This window comes from Xyrauchen texanus, chromosome 37 (assembly GCF_025860055.1).
Source record: "Xyrauchen texanus isolate HMW12.3.18 chromosome 37, RBS_HiC_50CHRs, whole genome shotgun sequence".
NCBI lineage: Eukaryota > Metazoa > Chordata > Actinopteri > Cypriniformes > Catostomidae > Xyrauchen > Xyrauchen texanus.
Window position 1 is genome coordinate 32589222 of NC_068312.1, and position 13032 is coordinate 32602253.

The 13032-nt window shown below is 38.2% G+C and overlaps 1 protein-coding gene across 5 annotated transcripts in view; it reads right to left on the reverse strand.

Moving 5' to 3' along the window:
• LOC127631292 (netrin-G2-like) overlaps positions 1-11284 on the reverse strand; it is an 83017-nt gene extending 71733 nt beyond the window's left edge. For 4 of the 5 annotated variants that reach the window (XM_052109378.1, XM_052109376.1, XM_052109377.1 and 1 more), the window contains exons 1-2: positions 10677-11260; positions 9573-10158 (exon numbers count right to left, since the gene is read on the reverse strand). In XM_052109378.1, the coding sequence (XP_051965338.1) occupies positions 9573-9809 (237 nt within the window). In that variant the 5' untranslated portion in view covers positions 9810-10158; positions 10677-11260. Of the gene's footprint in view, positions 1-9572; positions 10159-10676 lie in introns of all 5 variants that reach the window. The other variant, XM_052109375.1, reaches the window with a different exon arrangement.
• Between the last annotated feature and the right edge of the window lie 1748 nt (positions 11285-13032).

The following is a 13032-nucleotide window of genomic DNA, read 5'->3' on the forward strand; positions in this document are numbered from 1 at the left end:
ACACACACACACTGCAACCTTTTAAACTGACAGATCAATGTCCAGAGATAATTATTGTTTTACAGCCAGCACACTTAAATTTTTCCTGGGCCAAGTGTCTTCATGGACCATTAGCTTCCATTAAGAAATAATTCAGGCTACCTGTCTCAACCATCTGGAGCACCTTAGAGCTTTGATCCATAACCAGCAAGCACCTTAGCCTAACACACTCCTCAGTTTCAATGCTGAAACTCTACCTGCTACACCAAATCCAGTCCAACTGCTGCACCAGGTGGTCCTTTGACTAAATCTCCAGCTATCCTCGCTGGAACCTTGTCACATCTACAGAGCAGCACAGGCCTAAGTGGAATGTTTGCCCACTGCTTGGCGGCAGCAGGAAGCCATGTCAGTAAACAGGGAATGCGATAATTTGCCCTCCCTCCGGTGGTCTTACATAAACTCTCGCAGACATACAGTAGGTGGCTATGTTGGCTTATGTCACTGGACAAAGCCAATGAAAACTATTACCAATGATTAGCAAGACAAAGAAGGCTACTACATTGTAAAATATTTTTCCAAATCCACATGACTTTCTTTCTTATGCAGAACACAAGAGATGTTTAAATGAATATACTTCATGGACCATCTTCTTATTACAGTGGCAGTGGATAGTACCTCAATTTAAAGCACACAGAAGTTTCATTGTAGTGCAATGGGCTTCTACGTCATTTTCCAAGTGTTCTGAAGGCACACAATAGGTTTTGGCGAGAAACAACCTGGAATTTAAAGGGATAGTTCACCTAAAAAGGAAATTTCTCTCATCATTTACTCACCCTCATGCCATTCCAGATTTGTATGACTTTCTTTCTTCTGCTGAACACAAATTAAGATTTTAGAAGTATATCTCAGCTCGGTATACAATGCAAGTGAATGGTGACCAGAACCTTGAATCTCCAAAAAAACACATAAAGGGAGCATTAAATCCATAAGACTCCAGTGGTTAAATCTCTTCTGAAGTGATATGATAAGTGTGGATGAGAATCAGATCAATATGTCCTTTATTACTATAAATAAGTGATATGCATGAAGAAATCAAATAGCCAAAAAACAAAATAAGAAGAATGTGAAAGTGAAAGTGAAGATTGATAGTAAAAACACTTATCATATCACTTCTGAAGACCTGTATTTAACCACTGGAGTCATATGGATTACTTTTATGCTATCTTTATGTGCTTTCGGAGCTTCAAAATGTTGGTACCTATTCACTTGCACTGTATGGAGCTGCAGAGCTGAGATATTCTTTTAAAAAACTTTGTTTGTGTTTTGCAGAATAAAGAAAGTCATATACATCTGGGATGGCATTAGAGTAAATGATGAAAGAATTTACATTTTTGGGTGAACTATCCCTTGAAGTAATTTTTCAGTGTTAATCTTGACATCTATTGTGCTTTTATGAGTGCTATGAGAGAATCTCATTCAGAGTGGCACACGTGTTCACACAAAACCTTGCATTAGTTAGAGCTAAAACCAATGCAAGTTCTTATGTGATCACCTACATATGTCTTCAGGTGACCTGGAGTATGACAATTTTCAATTAAACATATCCTTTTGTTTTCTGCCTAAGTAAGTCATACAGGTATGGAACACCATAAGGGTGAGTCAATTATTACCTTTTTTTTTATTGTGGGGGAACGATCACTTTAAAATACTGGCTTACTTTACCTGTCACATGTATAAGTTTAGCGATGGCACCCAAAGCAAGCTATTTATACCTGAATGCCGCTAATGCAGTCAGTGCAATTGTCACTGATCCTCTGAAAGACTAATGACATTAGCTGGGCATGTCCATCTCATTGGCTTCCCACACATTTCAATGGAATTCCCCACATGGGTGTATGAGTCTAGTTATATTGCACATTTTATATATGGAATAATATGCAAAAATTGCCTAGGAGAGCCCACGTTGCATTGTGGGACTGAAAACAGAGGCTGGCCGAGTTATGAAAAGAAAGATGGATGGGTTTTCTTAAAATAAACCTGCTGAATCAGGAGATTTTGTTAACAAAAATAGAAAAAAAAAATATTTGGGACTTAAATGGATAACATGGACATGTTTCATAAGAGCAGTCATTTGCGGTATTATAAAATGTTCTGACCGCGGCTAACAAGCTATGAAACACCACTAGTCCTCTGCATGGAAAGGTGGCCCTCATTTTTTCTGCAGTATGAATTAATTACAATGAAGACAGATCCCTCTGGATATGAAGTCTTATAACAGCTGAAACTGAACAGCTTCAGAGGGATGCAGTCGCCTAATTATACCAGCCAGAAAGTGACTTGCACAAGAGCTTCAAATGTCCCGTAGTGTGCCAGAATAGACTTTAAAATGCAAATACATTATATAACCATTTGAAAGCAATTTAGTCAACTTATTAATGTTTGTGCAGTTGTTCCTTTGGAATTTTCATGGATTTGGAGTGCATTTCAAATGCATTTTAGATGAGTTTTACTTAAGAAATACTTGGTTACTGCACTATAGGGGAGACCTATAAAAGTTGTCACAAGACCTACTGTATATCTCAGGAAAAAAGGTTTTTAGCCAAAAGTGCAATTACACAAATGTGTGATTTTTTCCAGCATTTTTTGCTATGGTTTATATGTTGGTTCCAAATCTCAATTAGTGTTATAAATGTTCTATATTAATGCAGTTTATACATTAAATATTTGTTGGCCAAAATAATGACTATTTGTATGTTTATGTTTCATGTTTTGTGTTTCATAATTGTTTCATTGTTTACATTTTGCTGAAAAATAGGCTGTTTAGTGTAAGCTTCCATAGTGACAGCTTAGCCCATATTTGTGTTAACCTGTTCCATTATTGGGGCATGTTTTCACAAAAGGTCAACGTGTGTTCAATAAACTGTGCCTTACTTCCTGTGCAATAGCATTTAGCCATTTAGAAGATACTTTTATCCAAAGCAGCTTACAAATAAGGAACATTGTCAGTAATTTGTCATACAATTACAATTGCAAATGTTCAATAGCTTTTTGTTCTTGTAGCCAAGACTTCAAGTTATGTGCCTTAATTGACTTTAAAACAAATTATCTATTGTGCTAAATATTCACAGGATCTAAAGTGTGACAACTAGCCCTGTTAACCTATCCTCTTTTAATAATGATTTCTAGATATATTTGGTTTTGTTACTAGTTTGGATACCCCCAGTGAGGTTCTCATTAAGAAAATTATATTTATAAATCAATGAAATGCAATCCAATTTGAGGAATGTAAATTACTACACAAAGACATAGTGATTTGAAGAATCCCCAAGACCTGAGGCAGCATGAAAATCGACAGATGGGGATTATTGTATGTGGACACATGGGAACAAACTCAGCCCCCTTTGGGAGTACAAGATGGGGGAGGATGCACTTTGAATTCATGGAAAATTCTTGAGAAAGGACAAAAATAACCAGCTACAGTCTTTTCCGTGACAGACAAATTCATCGCCAAAGCATACAAAACACAGTTAGGAAAAAAATCTAGACCAAATGTTTTTATTTTCCCAAGGTGCATTGCAATAAGTTACTCTAGCTAAATTTAGTCCTGTCCATTAGTGTGTTTCTAAAATGGGCCAATAGGATTATTCCACTTATGGCACTACGACTGGAGTGAGTGGTTTCACTCTAATAATATGTGCGATTATAAGCAAATGAGGTTGTGTTTTGCTTCAAACGGGCACGCACACAGACATACTGTACAACACACAACTTGGTCAATGTTCAATTGTGTACTGTATGCAGCAATAGATCATTCTGCTTAGCTAAGCTGAGACCTTTCCTTCCTCCTCATCTTTTATACTCTCTCTCTCTCCCTAATTAGCAAGCACTATATACAACGAGAGCTTCCAGCGGTAGCTAACATCATGCAAGAAGGGGATATAAAAAAAGCAAGGCGCTGAGTAAAAATGCAACGGCATCTCCTGTGGGCGCTGAGTGACTGAAATTTCCTCTAAATCTTTAATGAGTCGGAAAGCTTCTCCAAAGAAACTGAAGTTGCCAAATCTAGGGGGCTTATGCTGATCAATTAACTTGCTTTCAATGTATGAGTAAAAAGAACGCTGATTATAAACACTGTTCCATCCGGCTTAACAGAGTGCCAAATGCAGTATATCAAATATATGCTTTATATGGCTTGTGAGATTCAAATAATGGGGGAACCCTGTTGGAAAGACCAGCATATGTTTTGGATGCTGGTTTGTGCTTGCGTCCCAGCCAGGCTTACTAACTATCTCAAACACCAAGACTTTCTTGGTCAACCAGCTTCAACAGAAAGACCAACAATGGTTGACCAGAATTTTTTGCTGGTGAGCAGCATGGCTATGCTGGTCCACCAGCGTGACCAGCACCAAACTAGCATAAACCAGCCTCAACCAGCTAGATACAGTAGATTTCATCAATTAAATTGATTGGATCAAGAAAAGTGGCATTAGATACACAATAGAGCGCAGTCAGGTTCGGGCAAACACATTTTTATTGATACATCTTTAACCTCAAGTGTTAAACTTATGACGCACCAAATCATGTGACAAAACAATATGAAATGCCACCAAAACTACATCTGGTAAGAAACCTCATTACGTTTTTACATTGAAACCTGTTCAGTCAAAAGACTAGACTTGCAAGTTTCATCCAGTATGCCATTTTGAAAATTTTAACGATATATTGCGAACGGCATACTGTTAGCATAATGGCTACTTACGAGGACTATAGGCCTTTTTCCCCTTATAAAACCTATATTCACTGTGCATTATCACATTGAGAATCAATGGGCTTATCCAAATTACAATTCAAATACAGAGATTGAAACCATTCGGTTTCATTCTGCTCTGCGTCTTGCTGTTCTTGCACCCATCAGTGCAATTGGTAATTGCTGGTGTTTGTAAACATGCACTAGCTGGACATCTTTGACCGTTTGGATGCGTTTCTGGTGATCTGTGCCTCAGTGCACCTGTGTGTAAGCATCAAGTTTCACTGTGCCATGGACTGTGTTTGTGTAGCTAATATCATTGTGGACTGCTTGTCAACCAGACATAATGCGATTTAAGCTTTGCAAAGGAACTGTTATTGAACAATGGGGCAGTTAAAAACATTTGGACTTGACTGCAAAATTGTGAAACAGTTTAATTCATGAATATTTCATATGTCATGACTGTTTGATAGTTATGATTGAACAGTTTAATATATTCGGATGTTATATGTTGGATGTGCATAATGTTTAAACCCTGAAATTTAGTTTTACAATGTTGTGGAGAGCTTATTGGTTCTCATCTGACTGAGTTTCAAATATGGCTGAATCTGTTTACATTGAAGTTTAAAGGAGACGCTAAGGCCAAAACTGAGTGTTTGAGTCAGAGGGCCAGAGACAGGGTGGAAAATTATAATTTATTATTAAACTATGAGCGTTTGGTGCAAAAAAAACTTTACTGACATTATCAGTGTACCTCAGAGAAGATAATACAATTATTTTAAAAAAATTGCATCTCATAACCACTTTAAGTCATTCACTAAATAGTGAGCAAGTGTGAAAGGGAGCATCCTATAGCTTTCCTATGCAGCCAAGTGCATTCACTCTTAATATATATATAATATTTCCACATTACCCACTGTGACAGGGCAGAGGACGGGCTGGGTCGTGATTCCACACACCCGGCCCCTAATCAAGCTAATAAGAGAGGGATAAAGGCTGACTGGAAGCAGCAGTGTGAGAGAGAGAGAGATTTACGGACAGCTGTCCAACACCTGTGTGTGTATTTGTCTTTTAGTTTCAGTTTTAAACTATTATTTATATTGTCAATCCGGTTATCGCCTCCTTCTTTTCCATCTTATCCTCTTTACACTGGTGCCGAAACCCAGGAAGGAGGAGGGATGTGCCGTAGTAGATTCCTCGCCACTTCCATCCACCCCAACAGAGCAGCCGCAGCCATCTGCCGAAGGATTGAGGAGCCCGGCCGCCTGGAAGCAGAGGAGTGCCACTGACCACGAAGGGAGGAGGGGCTCCCAATCAACCGCTGCCAGGGGTGGGGGAGACCCCTACCGTCCACCAAAAATGCGGCGGGGCATTCCGTCTGCCAGGGGCTGGAGGTATGCCTCCGATCCGTCCGGGGAGGCGCGGCTGTCGTCCTTTAGAGGGTGGAGGAGTGGCTGAGGACCAAGCTACGGCGTATTGGAGAACTGGCGAGTAAGTGTTTTTTCTCTCTCTCTTCCACTGCCGCTCCGAGTCAGCCTTTATCCCTCTCTGAGGCAAGATTAGCCTGATTAGGAGCCGGGTGTGCGGAATCACGACCCGGCCCTGCCCTCCGCCCTGTCACACCCACGTTGCTGTAAAGGCATTACAACAGCAATAAATTATTCGCATACTACTGCTAAGAGTCACAGGCAAGGCATTTTCAGTCAAGGACGTCTCCTACTAAATTGTAAATTCCTTGACTTGTAACTGTAAACAAGTGTGAAACTGCCCCTTTTAAATACCAGATTTTAGTCATGAAACTGCTGCTTCTTCAGAACACACTTGATAAGGTGGTGTGATTGCAGGCACAGGGAGTTATTCTCACGTGGAGCAAGTTTGATCTTGTGAATGCCAGAAGGTCCTGTCAGTTTAAAAGTGCCTGGCCTCTCTGCCCCTCTTCTCTCTCTCACTTTCAACATCTGAATGCAGAGCAGGCCTGATCAGTGGATGAACAGTCAGCTTTTATCGATCTGAGAAGAAAGTGCTGACAGGGAAGGACATGACTACACCCTTTTCCTTAAACTCATCTCTAGTTTCTATTGCTCGGTAAGCCATCTCAGGTCGACATGAAAAAATATTCTGTAATCAGTATGCACAAAATATACGTCCTTGCATCGGCTTATTGTATGAATAGTGATGAGGGTAAGGGAAATTCATGTGGCACAATCAATTAAAAGTGGGAAACTTGCTAAAGTAAATACTAAAAACTGTATTGCTGATGTCCGTTTTGCTATGCTTTAGCTACATGTGCTTTGAATGCTTATGTCAAAAGAGTCCATGTTTGAAGTTCAACTTGAACTTAGTTGACACTGAAGTCCCAGGCAAACTGTGTTTTTTAGTGTTTCAGATCAGATTGTGCTCGGTCGACCACATTACTTTTCAAAATATACTAAATGCATTCAATGCATGCACACTGCAACTGCTTTGTTTTACTATTTTAGTACAGACAATGGCAGGCACATAATGTGCGTTTTCCGATCAGCAAAGTATACTTTGGCCTTGAGGTGTTACTGCTTAGTTATAGGCTGATATATCAGCCAGACTGATTTACTTGCCGATATTTCTGGCCCAATATCTAGCCATTTTCCAAATTATGTTAGAGATTAAGCATTTAAAGGTAGAGTGGAATTTTTTCAATGTTAAAGTGTTTCAGTTTGTTTTAGCATCTGACAAGCCTAACACAGCAACACTGGCTCAACCAATGGCATGAGTGTGGGGTTGGACTATCTGTTTAAGACCAATGGAAACCGGGGGAGCGAACAGCAATTGTAATAAAAAACAATCTTTATTTTTGCAATTTTGTTCGGTAACGATAGTGGTGCAAAAATCACACATCATCTAATTTGCTATCATTAGGTTGCATTACTTATATTGCATTATTTATATACTGGACATCAGCCACCCTTCTCTTTAGATATCAAAATAGGTATCCACTTTTAAAACCCATAATGGTTGACCACTGTTAGTAGTCCCTGAATGTATAGCGTGTTATGTTTTTACAGCAAAAACAGGATCATTTTCAAACAAAAACATGATCATTACTTTTATATAGACTTTGAGGGCCATAAACTTTTTGACCAGTACTAAAAAGACTTGTGAATCATTCCGCCTTTGTAGTACAATTTTTGCTCCTTGGATAATCATTTTGGTGTCTGAATTCAGAATTCCTTCCCACTGGTTTTCAATGGAAGAGACACATGGTATATGGTGAGAGAGTGATGTCATTGAATGAGTGCTTGATAATAATGCTTGAGCCACCCCCTCAACGGCATCTTGTCTTTTATCCGCACACTCTAAATGTGTGAATTAGCACCCTGTCAGAGGCACTGTTGTGTCTCCGAGCCCCATGCGTAGTGACAGTCCAGCTGGACAAATCCTCTATCCGATTATTGTGCAATCAAGCCTTTGACTGAAAGTCCAAAGCATGGGTTAGTTGAATCTTTGATGGAGATTAACTTTGTCTATACTCACAAACCTATTTTCCTATATCACAACCCTGAAGCGAGGCTTAATCTACCTAAAATTCACCACGCAAAACATTTGGTTCTATATGTTGCATTAAGTTTCATGAACAAACAATGAAAAATAATTTTTGCAGCATTTGTTCATTTAAGTTAATGCTAATGTATAATGTTTATTGTTAGTTCATGTTAGTTTATAATGTATTTGTTAACTAATGTTAGCCCATTCAACTTTAATGTTAAAAATGTATATGTACAAATTTACATTAACCAATATAAAAAAAATGCTGTAAAAGTTGTATTTTATTATTCTATAACATTGATTAATGTTTACTATTGTGTTAAATTTATGTTGAGTATATAAAAATATAGTAAAGTGTTTTCAAGCACTTACTGTATACAAAGAATAATAATATCAAGGCTAAACCCTAATCTCTTTATATTCAACTGCCTTGCAGGTTAAGCCAAATATCAAGTCGACCAGTCACCAGATGTGTCCTGGAAAGACAAAGACTGTTTGCAGCTTCACGCTCGGTGCTAAACCTTAGATGATTTTCATAGATAATCCTGTAGTGCCTGCTGTCCCATGCAAGGAGTAAAACTACACAGCAAAACAGCTTAGGCTGTGTTGACTCTCTGGACAAGCACATTGTTTATGGACTCATGTTGCTGCTTACTGCGTAATCTATGTATAGACATGTCTGAGTCACGTTGCGACTTTTAGATAGTTTTGCATCAGATCTTACTGTAATGTTAGATAATTTACTTTGCTTTCTTTTATCCTTTATTTCCTTATTTTTCTGAAACACAGCCAATTGCTTTTTTTAACAGTTCAGGAAAATAGACAGTTTTATTCTGAATGTGCATCTGTAAAAGTGATTGTGCAGTTAAAAATAAACCTCTGTCGTCCCTCTTGTTATCCAATCCCTTGAGCCTTTCTTTCTTTCATAGAACACATGAGGAGAAATTTTGAAGAATATGGATTCTGCTTTATTTTTATGCATCCAGTCCCTTACATTTTACTAACATCTCCTTTTATACTGTATCATGGAAGAAAGTTGTTTGGAACAATATATGGGTGAATAATAATGATAAAATGTTAAATAATGATAAAACTGTCCCTTTAAGTTGCGTCTTCCATTGCAAACTTTGCAAAGATTTGAACTTGTTTTGCTGACTTTCTATTTCTATAAACCTTTTATAGATACTTTTTCACCATGTCAACTGAAAACTCAAAAAACTTAAAACTATCATAAATAAAAATTATTGGAAACTGATTATTTGCATGGGAATACACAGTGAGCTGCTACAATAGAACAGTGGAGCCAACAGTGATATAAACTCACCAATGTACAGAATCTTTCTGGTGGGTTCCCACACGTGATATCAGGCGGCTCCACTCGAATCTGCATGTACTCCTTCATGGACATGGGTTTGGGTTGGCAAGCGTAATATTCCCATGTTGGTCCATCGTCCGTGCTGACCAAGGACTTACAAATATCATACTGGCCGAGAGTCAGAATAATGCACTGTAAGAGCAGGAGCGCCTGTGAGAGCATGGCACTGGATGGGTCCATGGGCATGACAGAAAGGCAAGAGGTGCCACAGCTGTTAGAAAAATCAGCATGGAAGTGATTCAGATTGTGAAATGTCCAGTATGCATTGTGGTATCAGTTTCTTCCAAATTGGCAATGTCTGATCTTTAATGGACAACGCTATATGCCTTTCAGATTTCAGATATGTTGTGACATCTTTCAATTCAAAGTAGCGATTCTATATATATGGCAACTGACTTCAACAAGTCCAGGGGTGAATGTTACTTCAGTTCAGAGATGTAAAGTGCATTTAACGGTTTTTGCGCAATCCTGATGTCGGAGTCCAGTCTACGATGCATGTGTGATGGGTTAAGTTGTTTCATTTCTGACCTTTTGCCTAGGAGATAGGAAACACAATATAAATTACAAACGAACCTGCATAGTTGAAGTTTTAAAGAATTTGAGAGCATGCCACTTTTTCCGTGCGCATTGTGGAGAATGTGCGTTTATGCAGTAGAATGTTTCACACTTTGATTTGCAACGAGAATTCAAACCATTTATATATATATATAATATATATATATATATATATATATATATATATATATATATATATATATATATATATATATATCAGGACATCAGGACGGGACAATACTGAAAAAAGCGAATTTACACAAATTCTATAATGACGTAACATGAGATGCATGAAAGCACTTTTGCAAAAGCATCATGAAAATGTAAGAGCATAGACTACAATTTGAATTTTTCATAAGCTACAGTTGCCCAATAAAAATAAAAAAATACAAAAGAGAGAAAAAAGTTCATTCTCTGATGTCCTGATCATCATCAGAAAGGTATAAGAAAACAGGATAACTACAAATACTTTAAAAGTATACACTTGAGTAAACTTACCCTGGGTCCAGAGAGATCAGCACCTTCGTTGTTCCCAGATGAATGCTTCACTACAAACTCCTTCTCAGTCAGTTCCCAGCCATATCACTTGAGATAGATGACTGAAACACACGCACACGTTACTCCACTCTGGAAAAAGATCACAGCATACGCTTTCCCTTTCGTGCTTTCCTCGGCTGCTACGTAGTTTGTTGGAAAGCATTCTAGATAGATGCCCTAGATCCAGAATGCTCCGTAGCGAATCATATACCACCTGAAAAACATACATTTAAAGTTTCCGATTCTATCCTTGCCTTAATTTATATCTGTCCTGCGCGCTCAAGGACAGACTTCAGATTACTACACCTCCCATTCCTACCTATCCTCCCTTTCTTATTCCATCCCCCCGTCCTGCTTCATTCACTGTGTAGCAATCTATTTTTGCGCACAATTACTATCTCTAAAGGCATCTTAATATTCGAGTTTCGTTTCCCTTTTGCAAATCCGGAAGAATCCACAATTATTTTGGATACTGAAAACTACCTACCTTGTCAAGTAGCTACAACTAGTGAGAAACATAAGTTTATCTACGGGCTCGAAGAACAGAACCGTCCCACTAGCAGATCAGGTAGTCCGCCCCGCTTAAAGAGACAGATCAGATGTAGAAACTAGCCTACATATGACAGATATTCTCTCCTCTCTAAGCGTTGCCTTTTACATGCGACAAGGCATGTCCTTACCAAATATACCATTGAAACCGTAGTTTCTGCTGAAATACCGTAGTTATAGTTATTGATAGCATACTAGGCATGTCATTAATAATAATAGACTAATAGTAATAATTATACTACTACTACTACTTCTTCTACTACTACTACTACTACTAATAATAATAATGATAATAATAATACAACAAAGTAAACGGAAAGAAAGATCTAATAATCTAAAGTCTTCTTTGTGGCCTTTGACACTGAAAGCTTTTTTGCGTCCGTCCACGCTGTCTTTGGCTGATTTTTAGTAATATATATATATATATATATATAAATAAACGCCTATTTGTATTATTTAATGCCTTGTGTTTATTTCCAGTTATAAAAAAAATCTTGAAAAATAAAAGCAACCTCTAAAATAGACAACACATGGTATGAGGCCTATGGTATTTATCCCTGTGGAGCTGTCCATGGGCTAATGCTGTTTATTGCCTAAAGGTAATTACAAAACTGAAATGCTATCTGTGGAGATATTGGCATCGTTTCCCCGTCAAAAACTACAAATACCACCATCAACATTGATGACGTCATCCGCGCGCCAGTGTTCGCGGTCGCTTCAGCGGCCATGGGGGTGTTATGAATGTTGGAGTGAATTTTGAAGCATTTTCTCAAGTTATTAATGCCATTCAGGTGCTTCGATTGAGTGTCACCAGGGTCTTTGATTATCTTAAAGACGGGAAGAAGAAGAAGGAAACCTTTGGTGGGCGGGAAAAAGCCTTTATGTCCGAATTCCAAGACAATTTACAGTCAGTGAATCGCGATTTAACGTGAGTCTGACAATTCAGTAACCCTTCAGAATATTACAATTAGAAATGATGTTAAAAAAAAATTTAAAGCTGAAAGCTCCTTACAGTGTTTCAGGCGATTCTTTGCATAAGTAAAAATAACTATAGTAACTGATATTATCAAGTTTTTAGAGCAAGTTTCATGAGTTTCTGCATTGTTTAGCCAACATTTTTCTGTCAAGATGTCCTGAGCCCATTGTCTGCAAGCATTTTATCTTTGCTCAGTCAACAATCTTATATAATAAGCACTACAGAATCCTGATTTGATAGAGTAGCTCTATATTATATATTTATAATGTATTTAACTTTTAATTTATTTGCAAATTGCTTTTATGGTAGCTACATTTTTACAGTGGGCTGAAAATGTATTTGAAGACTTAAAATATTTAAATGCATCAGATAATACAATTTCAAACCAAGTGGCTAGACCTTTTATCAGAACTGACTTTCAAACTAACTAACTTTCCTTAGTCATTTTGTTTTTGTTTTAACCAACTGGTCTCGAGGTGAGTTTTTAGTGGATGTATGAATCAGTTACCCTCCAGTTCATACCATAGACTGTAAAAAAAAGATGGACGACGCCCCTTCGCTCTTTTCCATTGGTGAGAACTGAAGCCGCCAGTGTCCCGCTATGGCGCTGACATCTTGGGACTTGAGTCTGCGCAGTTGTGATTTCGGGACCAGACCTGCGCAGTAGTGAGCAGGAAGTAAAGCCGCAAAATCAAGGCCCCGCCCTCACTCTCGCTGAATCAGTCGCAAGCACATGCCCCTGCACTTATGACTTTTGACTTATGACGGTGTGAAATAATTAATTATAGAAAT